Genomic DNA, 24,424 nt, shown 5'->3' on the forward strand with positions numbered 1-24,424 from the left:
CTTGAATAGCCTTTAAAAATAAAATAAATATAAAAGCATATTTATGTTTTCTCATTTTTTATAACAAATACATATTGCTAACAACAACAACAACAAAAAACTATGAAATAATAAGCTTTAAAAATAGCCTTTCCAAAGTTTGGATTTTTGAAAAAAAATAAAGCAATATTGACTATTTAGGCCAGGTTAAGGTCAAACATACGAGAACTCTCTTTTTAAGAAAAAAAAAAAAAAAAAAGCCTTTTCTCCCCAGTTTTCTGGGCCAAGGAGAATATGTTTGCCAAAAAAAGGAAAAAATTTTGTACTATGCATATAAAATTATAAAAATAGTACAAAAGTAAAGCCAAGATATCAAATGCAATTATATACAGAAAATTTTGATACTTAAAAATATTTTTTTCTTCCACCCTATTCCAAAATTCAAAGCTTATTCAGTATTTATGACCATGAACAAAATACTATGTAGAATAAATACACAAATGTGACATGGTGCCTTTTCTCCAGAGGCTTACAGCCAAGTAGAATAGGCAAAAAAATGACAATTTCAAGGCAAAACGAAATGAATACTATCATAAAGGTGCAAAGGGGTTGTGGAAATGATGAGACAGAAGTAATTCATAAGAACTGAGAGAAACTAGGTAAGGCTTTTTGGAAGGAGAGGCACTGGTGCAGTCTTGAGAGGATGAGGAGTAATTTGTTAGCCCACTGAAAGTGGAAAAAGTATGTATTTTCATATGTGTTTATAACACAAACAAAAGCAGTATTTTGAAGACACAAAGTATGTCCAGGAAATAAGAGTGAGTAATCGAGAAAGGTAAAGCACATGGTGAGGGAATCAGGGAAAACTAACTGGGGCCAGGTCACAGGAAGACTGGAACACTACATGCTCAGGAGCCTTAAGCTTTGTTCAGTAGTAATGATACAACCACCAGGGACTTCTGAGCAAGAGTGATAATGATCCAGTCAGCTGGGGGGAGGGGGGGACTGATGGAAATTCTGATGTTAAATAGATCAAACTGAACTAGGCAAAAAAAAGTAACAAAAAAGAAGAAGGAGGAGGGGGAGGGGGAAAAGGAGGAGGAGGAGGAAGAGGGAGAAGAAGAAGAAAAGGATAGACACTGAAAATGAAAGGACTACTAAGGGGAAAAAAACAAGATGGTTCTGAAGTTTCTGGTTTGCCTCCAGGCAGAGTGCTGGCTTGGGGAGGAGAAATGCAGGTTTTCTGTTTAGCTGGATAGTGCAGGAATATGTATAGTTTTATACATATTCACCATGAGACAAGACACCATTAAACATACCATGTAGTATGTAGCATGATCTCAGATATATCAACCTGAGCAGAAATGGGGATGTTCAGTCCTTCCTATCTCTTTACTCTGATCTCCTTTGAAGTAGTCTCTCTTTATTTGGTTATTGATTTAATCATTAGCACTTCAAGTCCTCAACCCTTTTATTTTCTCACTCTAAACCATATTCTTTTTCCTGAGAAATCTCATTCATATCCACATTAGCTACTATCTATATTCCCCCAAATCCCTGTTACTTTTATCTCCAGGTCTAAGTTTTCCTGAGCTTCAGTTCCATATAAGCTGCCCATTTAATGTCTCCCCTGAGGGTATGGCAAATGCACCCAGGGCCAACAAATCCAAACTCATGATTTTCCTGCTAAAACAAATTCTCTTTCTGGGGTCTCCATCTCAGAATGACAACAACATTCATCCTATCACACAAGTCAAAATCTAGAAATCACTGCTGCTTCTTTCTTCTCCCTCATTCCCTCATATTTGGTTCACTCCCTCTTCCTTTCACACCTTCTCATCTCCACTATGACCCTTACCCCCCAACACACGGTCTAACTATCATCATCAATCCCTCTCGAAAGCATCCTGCATTCACTTTTGGCCCTCTCCAATCTACAGCTATGCATAAAACCTTATCAAAATGCAAATCCTATCATTTCTTCCTGCCTCCACACACTATCCCTAGAATAAAACCCTTCAATATCTTCCCATTGCTTTTAGAATAAAGTCCAAGACCTTTAACATGGTTTCTAAGGCCTTGCAGAGTCCGGCTCCTGCATACCTTTCGGCCTTATCTCCTCTCTCTCCTTCCCTAGTCTCCAGCCACCCTGGCTTGTTCCAGTTCCTCATGTGTGCCAGGCTCCTTCCCACATGCTCCCACAGAGCCTCTGCACATGCTGTTCTCTCCATCTGAAACACTCTATTCCCTCCTTCACCTTGCCCTTTAGCCCACTTAAATTTCCCTGAATCTTTATGACTCAGGCCAAACGTTACTCCCTGAGGCAAAATTCCTGTTTCTCCAAGCTCAAAGCACTGTATACCATTCTTTTATTACGTATCACCGGTTATAAAAATTATTTGTACTAATGTTTTCCCTACTAGATGATAAACTCCATGAGTGAAGGTACAGTGTCAGTCTTTCTTCATCATGTATCAGCAACCCTTTCCCCAATTCTTCATGCATAACAGGCTCTTATTAAATATTAACTGAATAAATGCATGAAGGAGATTAGTTTGAACAGAGATGGACATCATATGAATGGATGAAATCAACAAAACAGAGAGAAACAGGGCAAAAGAGACCTGGTTAGGTGGGGGACAGGAAGAATGGGAAGTTTAATGGGTACAGAATTTTAGTATATGGAATGGCAAACAAGTTCTGGAGATAGACAGTGGGGATGCCAATGCGAATGTATCTAATGTGCCACTAAATTGTATATTTTTAAATGGTTAAAGTGGGAAATTCTATGTTATATAAATCCTACCACCAAAAGAAAGAAAAAAAGGGCAGAGAAGGGAGAACTTTGAAAGAGTGAAAAGAAAACCACAGTGAGAGTAAGGCAGGGTAAAAAAGATAATGCACTATCATAATAAAACAAGAGAAGAACATCTTAGGAACACATGGCAGGACACTGCAGAGAAGCTGAATGTGATGGAGCAGAATGGTTCTGCTAGAATACAAAAGCTAAGTTCCTAGGAAGCTTTGCCTTATCATAAAATACATTTGAAAAACAAACTGGGGATGGTGTTGGGGCTGGGTAGAGCACATGCTTAGCATGCACAAGGTCCTGGGTTCAATCCCCAGTACCTCCATTTAAAAAACAAAACAAAGCAAAAAACAACAATCTCCCCTCCAATATGGGAAAAAGGAAGTTTAGGACTACAAAGTTCAAACTTGTAATAGCCAAATTATTTTTTCCTTTAAATATATTATATTTACAATTATAACTATTGCTCTGTGCATACAGCTGTAAAATCTAAACATTGTTAAGCAGATCCAATACTTGATTATACCTAGTTTTGGTTCAAGAGTAATAGCTTCTCTTAACACACTCTTTCTATCTTCAATACCTTTGTTATAATAAAGCAAAAAGCTACTCACTCCAGTTGCTATTTCTGAAGTGCAACAGCTTTGGTTTTCTCAGCTATGCCCATCCCATGTATTATTTTCTTATAATAATCATTCTCCTCATAGCCAAAGGAACTATACTTTAACTATAAACTACAGCCAGTTTAACTGTGTAGGCTCCCCCTGACTCTCCTGACCATTTACAGCTTACTAACAAGAGAGCACATATTTCAATAATAAAGCCAAAATAAACAATTATAAGCATATAGCTGCCAAGTAAACACAGAGCAAAAAACAAAACAAAACAAAAAACCTATTTAGGATTACAAATCATGCATTAATGTTTTACTACACGAGTATTCTAGGAAACTGATATTCTTAAAACATTGAGAGTAATTCCAAGAAAGAGTCAATAATATTTTTTCTACATTTCTAACACACTAGCATGCTACATTCAATGCCATAAATAGTGACACATACATTATGTCAGGTTTGTGAATGCTATTAAACAGAGCACAAAAGCAATTTAAACCTAAAATTCCAAGTTAAAAAAAAAAACAACCCAACAAAGACAACAAGAAGGGGAAATGAATACATTTACTAAGCACTGTATGAGCCAGAAAAACATGCTAGGCTCTTTCATAAACATTATCGTTTAATCCTTAAAATAACCTTACAGTGCTCATTCGCATGAGACAACTAAGCTCACAGGAGTTAAATAATTTGCAGAGAGTCTCACAGCAACCAAGTGATACAGTGAGAATGAGGTCTTTTTGTTTCTCAACCTGTATCCTTCTACCACATCAAAATTTCCCTGGGGCTGGTGAGATGATTTTAGATGATACCAGAGAAAACTTTTTTTAATAGTTATTTGTTTTAGCTTGCATTAGCAAAAAAGTTACCACATAAACACCTATTATTTTTTGGATATTATTTTTGAGGATGAAGCTAAATAAAAATAAAGAACTGGGGGAAAAAAGCTATTAATAGTAGAATAGGGTTATGTCTATAGGGCAAAAACTCATGATGACATGCACAACATGATTTGAAAAACACTACCAAGCAAAGAGCTGCCTTCCTAAAAACGTAACGCTTAATATTTATGTTTTTTTTTTTGATTAAAGAAAGTAAAAAGATAAATTTTACAAGTAAAATTTTAGACATACCTGACATAGTTTGATCAAGTTTGTGGATAAGAGACTTTTTAGCACATTCAACATCAGGACTTGGGTAATCCAAAACTTGCCTGCACCAAACTAATGGACTAACTGATTTCTGCATTGGTGTAAGTTTTTTCTTTGGTGATGAATACAGCCTAGAAGAAAACAAAAACAAAAAGGTAGCATTAATTATCAAACACAAGGTTATAAGACAGGGATCCTTTTGAACAGATACAAATTGGGAGGTGGGGAGTAAAAATGATGGAGTATATTTAAAATCACCCACATTTACTTTTTGAACAAAAAGAAAATGATACTATAATCATCAATATAAAACCAAATCTCAACTATTAAATGAACCCAAATGAGACCAACTGTCCAGTCCTAAAATGTCTTATTTTTCTCTTTTACTCTCTTCCAAAAACTATGATGAAACATGTCTTTAAAATAGTTTATTCTGTTTTCAATAGATCTTGATTAACTCCCCAATATAATCATATCAAGTCTTGTCTAGGAGGCAGAATGCAGACAATAAATACCTTGCTTTCCAACTCCCCAGTTCCCTTCCTACCACAAACCACACAAAAATATACCATTAGTAATTCACCCCTTTTAGTTAATCAGTACCCACTCTGCAGCCCTTTTCAAATAATATGTCAGAGAAAAGCAATACTTTAAAAAATCCTGAATAACAACATGAATCAATTTACTAAATTACTTCAGTCTGAGTAAAAAATAAAGGAAAAGTATTTTATAAGCTCCTGGGGAAGGTACATAAAAACAAAAAGGTAAAAAGATAGGAGAGAGGTATACTTAAATTTCTTACTTCATTTGTTTTTCCTCAGATTAGTTCAGATTATATCAATTGATATTAACTTATTTCAAATGTGACTCCCCATGAAAAATGTGAAGTCATTTGAATTCTAATCAGAGTAGTTTTCAAATTAAGACACTTTGAGGGAATTCTATGAAGCAGACAAAAGTTTGCTTTGATATATTTACATAGTTAATTGTCTCAATAAGGCAAGGAGTTAATTACTTCACACTTTATGTTAATCAAGTTAGGGCAATAAAATGAAGTATGTTTCGGTGTAAATATTTAAATATATCTCTACAGTACTGGAATTGATAAACTACTTTCTAGTGGAAATATGTACATTTTCCATCCATTCTCTCATCTCCCCTATCTATAACTTAGGTCTGTCACTCACATAGATTAGCTCTGATCATATAATCAAGAAAGACTAATAAGGTAAACAATCATTTCTCTAGTCCACAATCTATATTCATTTGGAAAAAGTAATGAAGTATCTTATTAACAATTCAAAATAAAAATGAAACCAACATAATTCATTCTCTTTCTAGCTTAAATAGCACAAATGTTCCATAACAAATTTCTACCTCAGCACCCACACTTTAATTGTGATAACTATCATATACTGATATTCTGTTAGTAAATATTTAGCAAACAAAACCTCTATAGATGAATAACAAACATTAACAAGATGACTTTATGATATTATCACCACTCTTTCAATATGTAACTCTTCTCTACACTGACTGGTTTCAGACAATTTGCCCACACGACTCACATGTACCTACTATGTTCCTCCACTATTAGCTATAAAACTCATTTTAAAAAGTGCAAGGAACATGAGTGAACCTCAAAACCATGCTGAGTGAAAGAAGCCAGAGACACAAAAAAAACACACATTGTATGATTCATCTACATGAAAAGGACACGAAGCAAAAGTAGATCAACAAATCCTACATTTACTTCCCTTACTGGCAAAAGACAATGTTCTTTCCTTCCATTAACAGATAAAAGGTAAAGTAGCAAACTGTCCATTCCTAGAATGATGAAAAGGGGGAAACTGATTTCATAACCCTTGCATGTGCCAACTATCTTCTATTACTCCATTCTCTTATTTCAGTGCCCCATCACTAAAAATGATCACTAAAAATGGAGGGCTCTGGCCCATATGATATTGGCAGCAAACTACTCATCAGTCAGGGATTCTTTGGTTGACATTTCACAAGACTTCTAAATCTGCCAGAGAATACATGACCTGGACTGTAGCATGTAAGTAGATGCTCCTTTAGCAAAACCAAGGTGATTTCAGCCCCTGAATTTAAAAAAAAAAAAACCCTCAAAAGAATCCCAAACAAAAATAGTTGCAATAACCGTGCATATTATCTCCTTTGCTCATCTCTTACAAACACATAGACTTCTTCAAAATAACTATTTGCCTACACAGTTTTTCACTGACTGACACTTTTGAATTTCTTAAATAATTTATGGTTTAATCAAGAGGGACTTAGTTCTGATGGACACAGCCAGTTTAGTAACTTAAAAACAGGTTGAGATTGTCAAATTTTTACTTGTCAAGAAAATTTTAGCAGAAATAGGGTAATATGTTTCCAGTTAAGTCATAGAGGCCCACTGGAGGAACAGAACCTCCACCTCTACACCAAGCACCAACACAACAGAAGGAGGCAATGGGAAATGGAGCACCTTGTCTCCCTTTTCCCCACTCTCCCTGTGTCAGTAGGGCCCAACAGGGAGCTGATTTTTGCACCCCATCCATTTGAAAGGAGGCGGTGTGAGCCAGTGCTCCACTTTTGCCAAGGTGGTGTCAGCAGGGCCTGGCAGGGAGCCGAACATCCACTCCTATTCAGGTCCATGCACTACACCTTAACAAGGTGATTAACTGAAAAAAGAAGAAATGATTTATGAGTCTCACAAACACAATACCTATAATGTCCAGGATACGAATGGAAATCATCATACCAAAAATACAGTTAAAGGAGGGGTAAAGAACAGAAACAATTGAGTCACACTGATAACAAACAGCAAAATGGCAGACATAAACCCAACCATACCAATAATTACATTAAATGTTAATAGACTGAGGGCCCTAACTCAAAAGACAGAGATGGTCAGACTGAATGGAAAAAAAAAAGACCAAATGTATATTGTCTACAAAAGAAACAACTTAGATTCAAAGTCACAAACAGGTTGAAAGTAAAAGAATGGGAAAATAGGAACCATAAGAGAGCTGAAGTTTATGAAATATTACTACTACAGAAGAGAGATATACCATATCATTAGGAAGATATAACAATTAAACATTCAGTATCGGTAATAGAATTCAAAGGAAAAAATACAGAAATTTTGGAGTTTTTTCAACAGCTCCTCATGAATAACTAAAAAAAGAACTACAGGGAAAATCAGTAAGGATATAGAAGACTTGAACAACATTATCAACATTAGTTAACTGACATTCATGGGACGATCCACCCAAAAACAACAGAATACATTCTTAAGTGCACAAAGAACATTCTCCAGGACAGTCCATCAACTAGACCATTAAAAAATCTTTTTGAATTTAAAAAAATTGAAAATCTTCAAAGTCTGTTCTCTGACCACAGTGGAGTTAAATTAGAAATCAACAACAAAAAGGAATTTAGTAAATCCCAAATATCTGGAAATTAAATAACATACTTATAAATAACCACAGGTCAAAGAATACATCACAAGAAAACATCCTAAACTAGAGAAAAACAATATAGCATAGTACTGGTAACTATGTGATGAAGCTAATGAAGAACTTGGGGGAAATTTTATAATTTTAACCTCCTATCAGTAAAGAAATCTCAAATCAACAGTCTAAGCATTTAAAAAAAAAAAAAAAAAAGAAGAGCAAATTAAACCCAAACGAAAAATATTGGTAGAAATCAATGAAATTAAAAAAGAGAAAGAGAAAAAAGAAACTGAAGTTGGTTCTTTGAAAAGATTAAAAAAAAAAAAAAGAATGTAAATCTTTAGTCAGATTTACCTAGAAAAAGAACACATGAATTACCAAAACCAGAAAGAAAGGGTGAGTGTTGCTATAAACACTACCAATATTAAAAGAATTGTAAGGGAATATTATCAACAACTTTATCCCAACAGATAGGATAGACAAATTCCTAGAAAGATACAAGTTATCAAGTGAGACTCTAGAAGAAAAGAGCCTCTGAAGAGATTTATTTTAAAAAAAATTGAATTAGTAATTAGAAATCTTCCTGCAAAGGAGAGCCCAGGTGAAGATGCCTTTACTTACTAATTTTATCAGTACTAAGGAAAAATAATGCCAATCTTACAAACTCTTTCAGAAAAATAGATCTAATGATGAAAGACTGAATGCTTCTCCTAAGACTGGGCACAACGTTAAGGGATGTACACTCTCACCACTTCTATGCCATGCAGTAGTGGAGTGTCCAGCCAGTACAACGCCAGCACAATAAGGCAAGAAAAATGTATTAAAGGCATCCATATTAGAAAGAAAGAAGTAAAATTGTCTTTATTCACAGACAATGACCCTGTACATAGGAAATCCTTTGTAGGAATCTATCAAAAATCAACTAGACTTAAGTGCAAGGTCACAGGATATAAAATCAACATGCAAAAAAAAAAAAAAAACAACTGTGTTTCTATATATTATCAATGAACAATTCAAATATGAAATAAATATAACAATTCCATTCACAATAGCATCAATTTAGGAATAAATTTAATAAATGAGGTACAAGATAACAAATTAAATACAAGATTTGTATATTGAAAATGATAAAACATTGCTGAGAGAAATTAAAGGAGATTTAAATAAATGGAGAGAGGTAACTTGTTCACAGATTTCAAGACTTGATATTGTTAAAATGTCAATTCTTTCAAGTTGATCAACATAATTAATACAATCCCTAAGAAATCTCAGAAGGCATTTTTATAGAAACTGACAATTTGATTCTAAAAGTTAAATGAAAATGTAAAGATAAAAAATTGCCGAAAGAATTTTGAAAAAAAATCTTTTGTTTTTAAATTTCAAAATCTCTGATCTTGCTCCCTTCCAAACCATTCTATATACTGCAGCCCATTTGTTTTCTAAAATATGTATCTATTAACAATATTCCTCTGCTAAAAATTATATGTCAGTTGCCTTTTGCCCTTAGGATGGTCTTTTCCAAAACACAGCCCCCACGGCCCTTAAGACACAGCAATGATCTAACTGTTACAGTACTTTTTTTTTTAGCTACATTTCTCACCCTCCTTCACCACTCAAATCTAAATAACAGCCATATGGTACTAATTTCTATTCCTGGAAACCCAGCACTTCTGCTTCTAGGTCATTTGTGCATGCTGCCCACCTTGCCTTAAACAAATTCAGTTCCACTCTTGCTTACCTTAGCCTCCCCTGTCAAATTCAGCCAGCCCATTCTACTTTCTACTGAGTCTCAGCTTCAATGTCACTTCTTTAGAGAAACCTTTCTTAAGTACCTGTCATAAGACTATATTAGGTGCCCCAACTATGTACTACACGGTAAAGCAAGGTTTTCTAATAAAGCATTCTTGTAGCCACTTACATATGCCCCATCAAAAAGGAAATTCTACCTCTAACCCTCTTTTAATTACAAGAAACTTACCTTATTCATTTTTTGTCCTGTTTGAAGTTTTTAAGTTGGTATTTATAAGTTGAAAACAAACATTTAAAAAATATATTAGGGGCAATAAAAATGCTGCAATATGGGTGAACCTCAAAAACATGAAGCTAAGTAAAAAAAAAAAAAAAAAAAAAAAAAAAAAAAACCAGCCACAAAAGACCACATACTGCATGATACCATTCATGTGGAATGTCTAGAATAGGCAAATATGAGACAGAAAGTAGATTAGTGGTTGCCCAGGGATGGGAGAGGGGGTGGGAAGAAGAGAAATGAGAAGTGACTGCTTATGGCACAAGGTTTCTTTTGGGGATACTGAAAATATTCTAAACAAAGATTATGGTCATGGTTGTACTATTCCAGATATACTAGAAATCACTCAATACTAAAAACAGATGAATTTTATGAATGTAAATTCTATCTCAATAAAGCTGTTTTAAAAAAAATCTATTAGAAATAATTGGCCTTTCAAGATACTGCTTCTTCCCATAGAACAGTCATTACAAAGGAATTAAACATTAAATGTAATTTATGTATACTGTTAAATACTGTGAGGACTAGTAAAGATGTAATTAAGAGTATGAATATTAAAAGGAAACTGAACCATAACAAATCATATTTTGTCCCATATGTCTCACATACCTTATGACTAGTAATAAAAAGAACTAAGAATATAATCTATTCTTTAAAAGTAACTTTAGTAATTAATATAGAAATGTATAAATGTAAGGAGTGATAACAACCTCCCTCCCCCTACCAATTCTAAAAATTGGTTAAATTCATTAAAAGATGGAGATAAGATGAGAGACAGGAGATAATTTGCTGAATTTATGGTAACCACAGTAGTCACTTTTCATGTTGCAGTCAGCTAAAAGTAAACTAGGGAAGCTAAGAACAGTAAAGATTTAACTTTATTTAAAGTAAAAATAAGTTATATTAAAATTGTTACTGAAATAAATTTCTTTAGATTGGTGTAAAATCTTTTACAGGCCAAGGAAAATCAGATTTTAATATCTCAAAATCACCTTTCTCTGTTTAATAAGGCATATCCAAGGCAAAAGAATAGAGCCTTTGTCTTCACAAACATCAATATATATTCCCTGGCACAGTAATTGGCATTTACAGACTATTAAATACTTGTGTCTGAATGAACACTGAACAAAGCAACCATGATTACAATGTTTTTAAAAATATGTATGAAAAAAGATAAAGGAAACATAACAAAGTAAGATCAAAGTGGCCATTTTGAGATTGTAATTTTATTCCTGTAATTTTGTATTTTTTAAAGTTTCATTAATAGAAGTATCTTCGGTCTTATCCATGTATAAATATAATTAAATAATTTTAAACTATTAGTATACATTGCTTTACAATGATTTAACAAGCTTTCTTAGTCAATGTGAAATGATAATATTATCAATTTTATCAAATGTTTATTACATGCCAAGCATGATTTCAGTATTTTAAATATACTAACTCTTTCAATCTTCACAATAATCTTATGAGATACATAGGTACTTTTATAATCCCTGTTTTACAGATGAGGTCACTTAGGCACAGTGAGATAAATGACTTGCCCAAGGTGACACAGCTGTTAAGTGGCAAAATTAGGATTGCTCCAGAACCTAAACTCTTCACTACTATACTTTGCTGCTTAATACCATTGTTTAAAAAGAATGCAAAAGATCCTGGAATTAAAGACTTCAATACAGTAATCATTCTAAGGACCTCCTGCTGTTCCCTGCTCTCTCCTGAGCTCTATGAACCATTAAATATAAAGTTGTAATCAATTCCACTATTGCAAACAAAAAATCACAACTCAATTGAAGAAAAATATCTTCAGTTCATATACAGCAAGTCTTTTTGAAATCTTAGTAATAAATAACAGTAGTAAATCCTTAGCAAAGCAAATTCATTAATAAAGTCTTAGAACAGTTTACAAGCACTGAAGTGACATTAACTGCAGGATAGGATACAGATATAAATTGCTGGTACAACAGCAGAACACAACATAGTGAACCAAAAAAAAAAAAAAAACCAAAAAAAAAAAAAAAACGGGACAGAGCAAGCAGAACAGACTGAAGAGTTTTAAAGTAGTAAATCCAGTATGATAGAAAAATTTTGCTGTGCACCAGAAACTGACACAACATTGTAAACTGACTATAACTCAATTAAAAAGTTAAAAAAAAAGTAGTAAATCCCAAACTTTTAGACAATGACACTTTATGCTTCCATTTTCATTTCACAACTCTCTTGATTCTCATTTTGATACGGCATGTATTATTTTTTAATTTTAAGAAAATCAAAACAATTTTGATATTCCTTGGGACGCCACAAAACTGGGGCTGGAAATGACTTCTTTAAAAAGACAAACATCTAGTGTTGAGGCATAACCATGTACTGCTGGGAAACAATAGTCACAGTGAGATCAACTGGGAGCGTATCAATCAGAAAACGGGTTGTTTCTTTTTGGGAAAAGACATCAGGAAAACTGGAAGACTCAAACTATACCAGACTCTGCAAATTGTGGCAATAGCCACAAAGCAGGAGACAGTCTTAATGTATACTAATACTTATCTGTCCAGCCACAATTGCATCAATAGCAAATACTACTGATAGCAGAATTTTTAGTCCACAGAATACATGGATTTATATGTGTGTGTGTGTGTGTGTATCTCACTTTATGCTTCCCATTTTCATTTCTGTATCTGTCATTCTGTATCTATATCTCAGACACACACACAGGTATATACACATACAAAAACATGTATTATATGAAATATGTGTATGTATTCCATACTAATTCTCTTAGAGTATCTTGCTTGTTAATGGCTAACTTTATCTGTGAAATGCCTTAAAAAGGATCTTAGCTATAGAAACCATGGTTCTTATGGCTAAAAAGCCATAACATTTAGCAAATATATCCTTCAAATCCCAAATAATAATAATGCATACTGACTTTCAACTAAGCTTAGGTTTTTAAAATTAATATGTATATTTCTTAGTGTTGAGATTTCTGTAAAAATACCTGAGAAAATATGCAAAAGCATGAAGTTAGAATCCACTAAACACTGTTAACAAAGGTTTATCAATGTAATAAAGATTAAACTGTCCTCCCAGAGAATTTTCTATTTGCAGTATTCTGAAAGGTTCTGAAATTAGTTTCCTGGATTTTTATAGAATTAAAATATTTTGTCCACTATGTGAAAATATGAACCTAGTAAGAACAGAAGAAATCTAAACACTTGTATTTAAATACACACATATTCAATACAGGTATTTAACCTCAACAATAGGCTAGCCTAAAATATCAGGTAATTGAAGTGCTAAAGAGAATTTGGTGTTATCTTTGTGTTATATGCCAGAGTAGGAAGAGAGAATACTACACTATACTCAGCTTATGGAACTAAAGCTAATATTAAGACCAGTCCAGACAGTCTCTTCTCTTTTTCTTTTCAGTTATATGGAAAGAAACGTAAGAACAGGTATGTGAATTCCTTATTATTAAAGTGTACTATATACTGAGATAGTTAGACTGTATAAAATACATTTGGGGGAATGGGGGAAAGTATTTTTAGATAATTTGGACAATTCGGTATTGTCCTGAAGAGAAAACCAATCTAGGCTCCACTGTTAGAATCTGTAGTTGTTGTGTGTGTATACAATTAATATGTAATTATTTCACTCTCCCTTATGTAGAACTCCAAGCACCTCAGGGGCAGGAACAAGAATATTTCATATCATGTCTTATGCCCCATCCTCACCCCCAAAGAAAACTGCCAGGCACTTAACAGAAAAGGAACACCATATCACAGAATGAATGAAGAAAATAACTATGAAGAATTCACAACAAAGCACTGTACTTTTTCCTGAAAAATTACACTCATGGAAATTTTACAGTTATTCTTGACTATAGCATTTGGTTACCCCAGTTGTAAGACAAGAAGAACTAAATTTTTCTTATTTTAATCCATATCCATTTCTACTCTATTTGTTTCTTCAAAATACCCGTGACAACTAATCAGGATCTCTCCCAAGTGACAGTAATGAAATCATCCCAGTGTCTTTAAGAGGCTTAATTTAATCTATTTTCCAGTCCCTTAACTTTCTTCTCTTTCCTATTAGTTTTTTCCGTAACACTTACTAAAGTTGCATTACCAAAGCTAGAAGTGATGACATGAAGGTCTGAAAATACACATTATAAATGGAACAAATAAGCTCTTCACACACTTTCTATATCATATGATTTTTGCTATTTTATCAACTGCTGTCTCACAAGATACAACTATGTATTTGCTCCTACTACAGTTTATTCTGTTTACGAGAAACTTTTTAAAATTTGAATAAGTCTTTTTTTTTGTTTCATCATAACCAACCATTATTGTTTGAACATACAAGATGTTCTAATAGTTTTAGTCCTAGTCTTTCTCTTGGGTGTCAGTCACGGAGCTGTGCTTACTATAGACATCCTCTCAAAATCAAACATCCCCAAACAAACTTAAAATGGCACCATTATTTTTTCCAGTCAACAAATGAAAACATTTTATACTAACTCTGTTTTCTCTCTTCATATATTCAATCAACACAACCTATTGATTCATTAAACAGGTTTCCCCATACCTACCTGATTTTCAACCTTTCAGTCTATCCTCTATCCTCTACCACTTAAACTCTCTAAAACACAGGTCAGAATAAACATTGTTTTAGAGCTCAGAAACTTTCCCACTGGATATAGTTCCCAGCCTAATATTCAAGATCCTGTGTTATCCAATTCAAAACCACGTCCTTTGATCTTCTCTCCCAAGTACTCCAGTAAAAACAAAAACCCTCCTGTTGGGCCAAACCGGCCAAATAAATGTTTACTTCATGCATAGACAGTTAAACTACAGACACCTTTGATTATAGTTCTTTTTATCATGGGGGAAAAATAATTTCCTTTCCATTTTCCTTGTCTAACCCAAGCCATACTTCAAGACCAATTCAAGACCTTCCTTTTTCATGAGGCTTTCCAATTGCCACAGTCCTTACAGCTACTCCTTATCATCTTAACATAGTGCTCTACTCATAGCAGATATTCAATAAATATTTGATGATTACTTCTAGGGTGACCGTTCATCCCAGTTTGCCCAGGGAAGTTCTCATTTAAACCTGTTGTTTGGCATTGCAGCACTCCCTTGACTCTCAAACAGTGTCTAGGTTTGTATAAAAAAAAAAAAACAAAAAAAAAAAAACAGAAAAACAACGAAAAAAATACAACCACTTTAGTTTTCTCTCATTTTCAAAATATTACTATTTTATGACTTAAAAATGCAAATGGAGCAATGTTACTAGAATAAGATACTTATTCCTGAAATACAGCACTAAATATTTCTGGTTAAGTAGACACCATACCGTAAGTATGCTTTAAGGCAATTCTTGGGGTGATTTTGCCCCCCAGGAAACATCTGGCAATGTGACATTTTTATTTGGCCAGGGATGTTGCTAGACATCCTACAATACACAGGACAGTCCCCACAACAAAGAATTATCTGGCCCAAAATGTCAATACCCTCAAATAAGAAAGTTAATAAGATCAGAAGGATATTTTTAAACAATGCAGATGTTTTATAAGAGGAACTAAACAAATCTGATCTTTAATCATTTGGCTAGATATGATGGTTATCATGCAATCAATTAAAGTGGTTGGGATGAAATGGAAAGACTATCACTATGAACTCAATAATTTGGGTTTGAATTCCAGTTTTGCTATGTGTTCTGGACACAAGAGACTGGTAAAACTCAGAGGCTCAGTTTTCTAGGCCACAAAGGTAGCTATGCCTTCTGTTCCCACCTCCATACTACTGCCACATCAACCTTTCTAAAACACCATTCTGTTAAGAATATTCCAGCAATCAAAAATCTCCTCCTAGATTTCATAAGTCATCCCACAGTATAGTCTTCCAACCCAGTGATTCAACTTTCTCACTTGTTCCCCAACAAACTTTTATCTTCACAGGCTCCTCTTTATACCCTAGTCAAATTAATCACTCATTCTTCTCCCTGTACTTTTTGATTGTGACAAAACAGCAAGAAATACCTTTCCACCTGTACCTAAATCCTAAGTCCCAGCTCTCACATTCAAGTCCATATAAATCTTTCTTCTATGAACTCTCATTATTGGTTTCAGAGAGAACCAATTTCCGTGTTCATTCTGTCTCCAAGCTAAACTCTAAAGCACTGAAGGCTTAGTATCAAGCTGTATTCAGTCATTTAAACAAATATTTATGTAGCAGCTACCACTGGCCAGGTATGGTGCTAGACAGGAATTCAAAGACGAATTAAGACAGAACTAAATGATTATACATTACATAGTGCTGGTTGTTAGCTCTCTCAGTTCTCTCGGGCTGTACTGTCACTGAAACCTACACTGCCTGCTCATCAAGTTCCAAACCTCTAGATTCAGGTTTCTAGACTCATCTGTTTTTTGGATTTTGTTTTTTAATCCTCTCCAGATCAGCCCTAGCTAAAAATAACTCAATGGCAAACAAGAGTTTCACTATGACAAGTCAACACAAAACCCATTATCTCCCTCCTAGAGGGGAAATTAGAGAGCTTACTCAAAAGATATTAATATCCTAAAATTACTAAATTAAAGTACTCTTTCTATATCTACTAGTTATTAATAGACATACAGCATAATCTCTATAATTATAAAATACATTACTAATTAGGCACTAAATGCATACAATTAAAACCCTTCTCACTAAATTGACAGCATCTATTAAATTCCATTCCTCAAGTTTATTAGACTCACAGGTCATTTGCAGACTTAGTCAGGCCCACTCCTGCTTCTTAGTCACACTTTCAAACAAAACAACCCTCAACAGCCATACAAGGTTGGGTACTTTGTGACTCTCTTACAGGCAGATGAGCAGAAGCTCTTGAGTGGAGTAGTAGAGGGCTGTGGGTGGGAGGTATTTCCTTCTAGTAAACTGTAGAAGTGGGAGATGGTCTGATTCATCCTCATGAATTCTAAACCTCTAATTTTTAACTAAACACTACCTCCCTCTTCTTCTTCCCAAATATTTTCATAAACTTCATATTGGATATTATGGTATTGCATTATCTTGCTTCTATTATTTTTCACATTTCAAGGAGATATAATCACTTTTTCTTTTCCTCCTTATAGTCCTTTAACAATCTAAGAACTTTCAATTTTATTGAAGAATTTGAAACTTTTCCAAGATCAAAGCAAACAGTATGTTTTGCATTTTTTGTCTTCCTCTTAAACAAGCTAGTGTTTTCCTAAAAGTGTCCATTTCCTCCATAACTTAGATTCCCAAAAGAAAGATCCCAGAGGACATGATTATGAGTAAACAGAACAAGCAAAATAAGAATTTACATTACTGAAAGCCTTAAAACCTTTACACGTTCATTTTTGCTACTAAACTATCTCAACAGGAGTCAACACGCAGTGTGCTTTGGCTAGTGCAAGTCATTACTATAAGGAACAGTACATTATTGTAACTCAAATCCATTTATACTAAGACACTACTTAGTGCTATTTACTACTCAAAATGTCTCTTTAAAAAATAATGTCAAAATTAAACTAATTTACAGATATAGTAATAGATACGTTCCTAGCAGAAGGGCAAGGAGGCAGCGACCTGTATAAGTTAAGAAGGAAAGGAGCCCTTTTGGCTTACCAAGGCATCAGCACCAGCCAGGAACCCAGGAGAGTTTGGCGTGGGGATTTGCATGCAGGGTAATCCCAAAAATGGGACTGAGGAGAGCAGTAACATCAGTGACCCAGAAGGCTCACGGAATGTGAACTATAAGCTTTGGGGTTCCTTATCTGATATTCCCAGAAAACAAAAGAGCTTGGGTTTCTTCCCCTTAACAAAAACAGACTACATATTTTAGGTAAATCTGATAAACTTGTTAATATTTACACTTGAGAAATTTCATTTTTAAAATGCAAAGTTATAAGACAAGAATAATAGATAAGATCATGCACATCAGCGGACTTGGGCTCAGGTTCTACCAAAAACACATGTCTAAACTTACTGGAACCAACATTTCTTCATCTGTGATACATATTCTTACTACTACTAAGTAACAAGGAAAACATCAAGTGCTTTTTAACGTATCATGTTGTATTAGGACCCCTACCCTATGTGACCAGAGTAACAAAACGGATTTAAATCAGTAGGATTTTTTTTTAATTACAAAAGCAACATGTTCATGACAGAAAATTTAGAAATCATAAAAGTACAAAGTTTAAAAAAAGGTGCAACTGTTAACCTATCAAAGAGAGATATCACTATTTTAATTTTAAAACTGATTTTTAACATCAGACACTGCAGATAGTATTTTCTTCTTTAATCAATGGGAGAGTATAGTTTAAATACTGCCATTATGCAGAGTATGTGTGAAACTCCTCATTCATAACTAGTATACGGATCATACAAGTCATGCAAGAAATTTGGTCTCATTATTTTACAGCTTCATTTCAACATACATCTTTGACAATCAGATTGATTCAATTTAATTTCATATAACTTAACTCCTACTACACACAAGATACTGAAAGCCTGTTCAGACAATAAAGATGAATATGATACTGTCCCTCATTAAAATGCTCACAATCTACACTAGACAGACCAAAGTACAAGATTTGTGGTATTACATATACTCTAAAAAGATACATAAACAGTGATAGGTAACACTGAAGAGGAAGTAAACCCAGTGGGAGATTAAGAATTTCATGGAGAGAAAAAAAGTACTCTATCCAGAACGAACAATAAAAGGTAATAAGCATGAATGTCCATGAAGTATTCTGACAATAGCAAGTAAATCTACAAAAAAGGTTAATTGGAGTTGGACTGCTGCTAACCCATTTTTACTCACTAGGCATAATAATGACTTTAAACAGTTTTTCAAAACTCAAACCAACCCTAAGAGGAAACGAATCTGCCATTACTGAGGATATTCAGAGAAATGTGCCATAGATTTAGTGAAAATAAATCCATGATGCTTACATTGCTAAAGATCTCTCCCCCATTTAAGCTTGGCACTTTGTCTTGAAGGTACCTTATGTTCCCAAATAGATTATAATATTTTAACCAGAAAAACCCTGAGTTTAAAAGAATACATAGAAATAATCAATTCAACTTTTTATGTCTTTGTAACATCCCTTGCCACAGGACCATCCAGTAGTCTTTACTGCTGAAGGTTACTTACAACACTTTTTAAAGGTAGTCCATACCATCTAGGAATAGCTTTATTAGAAAATTCTTCCTTATATTAAATATTTCCCTACCTCCAGTGTATACCTATTGTCCTAGTAATGATCTCCAGAGTTATACAGAATAAGTCTAAAAAAAAAAAAATCAATCTATATACAGGTTAAATAAATCAAGATCAAATTTTTTATCAGGCTTGGTCTGAATCTTAATGCATTACATTAGCTACGTGACTTTGCATTTAGTTTCCTTACCTGTAAAACGGGGATAACATGACACCTACTACAACACAGATGAACTCTGAAGACACAACAATAAATGAAATAATCCAGACACTAAAGGCAAAGACTATATGATTCCATTTATATGAGGTACCCAGAAGAATCAAATTCACAGACACAGAAAGTAGAATGGTGGTTACCAGGGGCTGGGAGCAGAGAGAAGAGGGGAATGAGGAGTTACTGTTCATACAGCGTTTCACTTTGTAAAGATAAAAGGTTCTAGAGATGGATGGTGGTGATGATTGAGCAACAATATAAATGTACCTAATATGCCACTGAACCATAAATTTAAAAATGGTTACAATGGTAAATTTTATTTTGTATATTTTACCCCAATTTTTAAAAATGGGGATAACAATAACTACAACTCAAAACTGCAGATTAAATGATTTAACATGCATAAAATGCCTTATACAATACTTGGTACATAGAATATGCTCAAATGAGAATGACTAATATATTTTATCAATCATGTGGCCTTCTTTAGCTAAATTCCATTTTTTAAGAAAGCAAGAAAATGCAGTATCATGTCTCTAGATGTTCACAACACTGTACTGCTCACATTAAAGGAGCTCTAAGTATTTATTCTATTAAAGAAAAAAAATGTAAAGCCACGTTAGAATCACTGAAAAACCACTGCTAAGAAGGGAATAAAACGCTCATCTAGATGTACAACTTCTGATTCATTTAAAACACACACACAAACCACGTTAAAGTAACATCTCCTTGGTACAGAAGAGCCTAGAAAACAAAACTTCAGGAGATGTTAATCAGTGAATGATTGCCAAACTGTAAGTGGTGATAATTATACATATTAAATTGCTTTATTAACCTAAGCTTATCATATTAAATTACAGGTAAATTGTACCAATGGCCCCCTACAAAAAACATGCATAAAACAAAGAGGTCAGCTAATAAGTCCATTCTCAGAAATGGAGGGCTCTGAGTGAAAAAATACAGTAAGTGAAAACAACATACCTATATCTGACTCAGAGATGAAAAGTCAGTCTGAGTTTAAACTGTCTTCATAAACTGGAAAGAAAACTCATTTAAAGTAGAATGGATTTAACAGGATATGAGGAATTTACCAGATTTCCAATCTCAAAAAATTTTAAAAACAGAAGAAATAATCATTTGCCTTGGCCAGCTTGAATATTAAGCAGCTTAAAAACAAAAGGTATGATCACATGATCTCAAAGACCATTTCTAATTTTATTTGCTATGATTTTAAGTTCTGCAAAAGTTCCTAAGGGCCCCACAGAGAGCCTAACAGCTGATACCTATTTTCTCTTAACATCTTTATTCTCAATCTGTTGTCACCTCTACAGATATACGGGGGTTATGTCAGCAATAATGAATCTCTCAAAGAAAAAGGGAAAAAATAAGAAAGCAACAAACTTCTGGATACTGACAAACAATTTTCACTAACAAATACTGATCAGATAACACAGTCTTTATGCATATATATGCAATACTAAACTCTTACCTACAACAGTGCAGCACAGTAGATGAATAAACAGTCTAAAACTCATTTAGAAAGTATTTCACACATACTTTTGCCTCCCTTTTGCCCACATGTAAATTCCTTTTCAATTAGCACAATTCACAGTAGGAATGAAGGAAACAATCTGGAAACTTAGAGAGATGGTTAAGTCAGTTCCTAACCCTCCCCCTCAGCAATGAATATTTTAAATAGTAAATAAAGATTTTTATGTATTAAATGCACTTGTTCATTCTTTTGTATGAGGCTCTTGAGAAAGTCTAATAAAAACCATTAAAAAGGGGTCCTTTCTTTGAGACCCGACCCCAACACTGTTTCTTTCCTCAGTAAAAGTATACTTGTTTTAGGTAAATTTCATGAAGAAAATGTGGACTTATGGAAAATTAGACTTAATTTTTCTTTTTTACAAAAACACAAGAGCCTGAAAGTACAAGTACTAAAACTAAAAATGTTAAGTAACTGTAAATGTAAAAATCAGGATGATATTACTGATTACTGAGCTGATTACAGTCCAACAGGCCAAAGGAAGATATAAATGATGTTACTTACCTAATACAAATTTCAATTTTAGCACAAAGAGTGATATGGGACCACTTCAAGTATTTCGACATCTGCTCAAAACCTCACCCTGCATACAGAACACCTAAGAAATTCCTGATTTGCCTCAACAATTAATTTTCTCAAAAGGCTGGGAAAGAAATAGGAACTGGACCTGTTCCAACCATCACCAACAAATTAACTGAGAATATCAAAACAATCAAAATACTAGAAGAAAGAGGTCATTTCATCTTGGTGTTTATAACAAAATAAAAAGAAAATTCTAAACATAGATGTGCAAACTAATTTCTAGAAAATCTGGGGGAGAGGGCATAGCTCAGTGGTAGAGTGTGTGCCTAGCATGCACGAGGTCCTGGGTTCAATCCCCAGTACTGCCATTAACAATAAATAAATAAGATAAACCTAATTACTCACCCTCCAAAAAAAATTAATTAAATGATGAGAAGATCATAAACTTAAACTCTTTGGGGGGTGGAAAGGGACTGGGATTTCAAAATGTAGAATAGATAAACAAGATTGTACTGTGTAGCACAGGGAAATATATACAGGGTCTTGTGGTGGCTCACAGCAAAAGAGAATGTGACAATGAATGTATGTACATTCATGTGTAACTGTAAAATTCTGCTCTACACTGGAATTTGACACAGCATTGTAAAATGACTATAACTCAATAAAAAAATGTTTAAAAAAAAGAAAATCTGATCTAAAAACATTTAGAGTACATTTGATGATATTAAATAATTATTTTTAATGAGAAAGGGCTAAACTGGTATTGTAGTTATATTTGAAGAGTCCTTATCTTCTACTACAATATTTAGTAATTAAACGATATGATGCTTGAGATGGAATTTGCTTCAAAATAGCCCAGGGGGTTGAGGTATGAATGGTATAGATGAAACAAGAATGGCATGAGTTGGTAAGTGTTAAACATGGGTGATAAATGGAGGTTCATTTTATTGTTCACTCTACTTTTGTATGCTTGAAATTTTCCAAATAGTTTCTTTTTTAAAGTTCACTGCAAAAATAGGCCAGTCTAGAACTAAAATAAAATGGTGATGACTATAACAGTGTTGAAAATGAACATTTATATATTCAATTTGTACCAGGAACTGTTCTAAAACACTTTACATATATTACATTTAATTCTATATGGTTGATACAATAATTAACGCTATTTTACAGATAATGAGTTTCAAGCACAGAGAGTAAGTGGTTGACAAGGTTGCACAGTTGACAAGGGTAAGAGCAGGGATTTCAACTCAGGCTATCTAGTTCCAGAGTCATGGCTCTAAGCTACAATCTGACTTCCAGGGCCTCCAAAGGCCGAGTGAGCACATGAATAATGAGTACAAAAAAAGGCCCTCAGATAAAGAAATTAATAAAAATACACATAGGGCTCAAGCTGTTAAAGACAAATGATCAAAAGACAGAATCTAATAGCCAAAGGTGAACAACAGTATAAATCTATGAAGAATAATATACAAAATACAGTTAATTAGAATTAGGTAAGGGTTGAAAAACTTTCAATATAGTCAGACTAACTGGGTTCCAATCCTAGCTAGGCCATATACTTGTGTGACTATAAGCAAATTATTTAACCTAAGCTTTAATTTCCTCATCTTTAAAACAAGGGCAATAGTCTGACTATATTGGGTTACTAAGAAGATGAAATACTGTGTATAAGATGTTTAGCATGTATCTGTCACATGTTAATGCAATAAATAATTGTTAGTGATTATTAAAAATAAAAGAGTGGGGGAGAGGGTATATTTCAGTGGTAGAGTGTACGCTTAGCATGCATGAGGTCCCGGGTTCAATCCTCAGTACCTCAACATAAACAAACAAACAAATAAATGTAAAAACCTAATTACCTCCTCCCCCAAAATTTTTTTAAATAAATAAAAGAGCAATAAAAACCACACTGAAGGATGTCCATCTTCACCACTTATACCCAACATGATACTGGATATTCTAGCCAGGGTAATTAGGCAAGAAGATGAAATAAAAGGCATCCAGATTGGAAAAAAAGTAAAATTGGGGGAGGGTATAGCTCAAGTGGTAGAGCACATGCTCAGCATGCAGGAAGTCCTGGGTTCAATCCCCAGTACTTCCTCTAAAAGTAAATAAATAAACCTACTTACCTCCCCACCAAAAAAAAAAAAGGTAAAATTATCCCTTGTTAGCAGATGACTTGATCTTATTTATAAAAAATCCTAAGGAATCCACACCCCACCAAAAAACTATTACAGGTGATAAATGACTTAAGTAAGACTGTAGGAGACAACGACATCAATATATAAAAATCAACTGTATTTTTATATAGCAGCAATGAACAATCCAAAAATGAAATTAAGAATAACAATTCTATTTACAGTGCCATCAAAAAACAAAAGGACTAAAAATAAAATTAACAAAAGAAATGTAAGACTTACACACTGGAAATTACAAAACACAACTGAAAGAAATTAAAGAAGACCTAAGTGAACGGAAAGACATTCAGTGTTCATGGACTGAAAAAAATCAATATTCTTAAGATCTCAATAGTTAAGATCCCCCATTGATCTACAGAGTGAATACAACCCCTATCAAAATTCCAGGTGCCTTTTTATTTTTTTTTTTTTTTGGCTGAAACTTACAAGCTGATTCTGAAATTCATATTACAAGGACCCTTGAATAGCCAAAACAATCGTGAAACAAACAAAAACAGAATTGGAGAACTCACATTTTTCAATTTCAAAACTTACCAAAAAGCTACAGTAATCACAACTGTGTAGTACCGGTATAAGGGTAGTCATAGATCAATGGAATAGAATTGACAGTCTGTGAATAAACCCTTACATTTATGGGCAACTG

The 24,424-nt window shown here is 33.8% G+C and overlaps 1 protein-coding gene across 2 annotated transcripts in view; it reads right to left on the reverse strand.

Annotated features, from left to right (window-relative positions):
• The window catches only part of SLAIN2 (SLAIN motif family member 2), a 60,728-nt gene that overhangs the window by 31,469 nt on the left and 4,835 nt on the right, over positions 1–24,424 (reverse strand). For both annotated transcript variants that reach the window (XM_031435020.2, XM_010992856.3), the window contains exon 2: positions 4,536–4,684. In XM_031435020.2, coding sequence (XP_031290880.1) covers positions 4,536–4,684 — 149 coding nt within the window. The remainder of the gene's footprint in view (positions 1–4,535; positions 4,685–24,424) is intronic.

This window comes from Camelus dromedarius, chromosome 1 (assembly GCF_036321535.1).
Source record: "Camelus dromedarius isolate mCamDro1 chromosome 1, mCamDro1.pat, whole genome shotgun sequence".
Lineage (NCBI taxonomy): Eukaryota > Metazoa > Chordata > Mammalia > Artiodactyla > Camelidae > Camelus > Camelus dromedarius.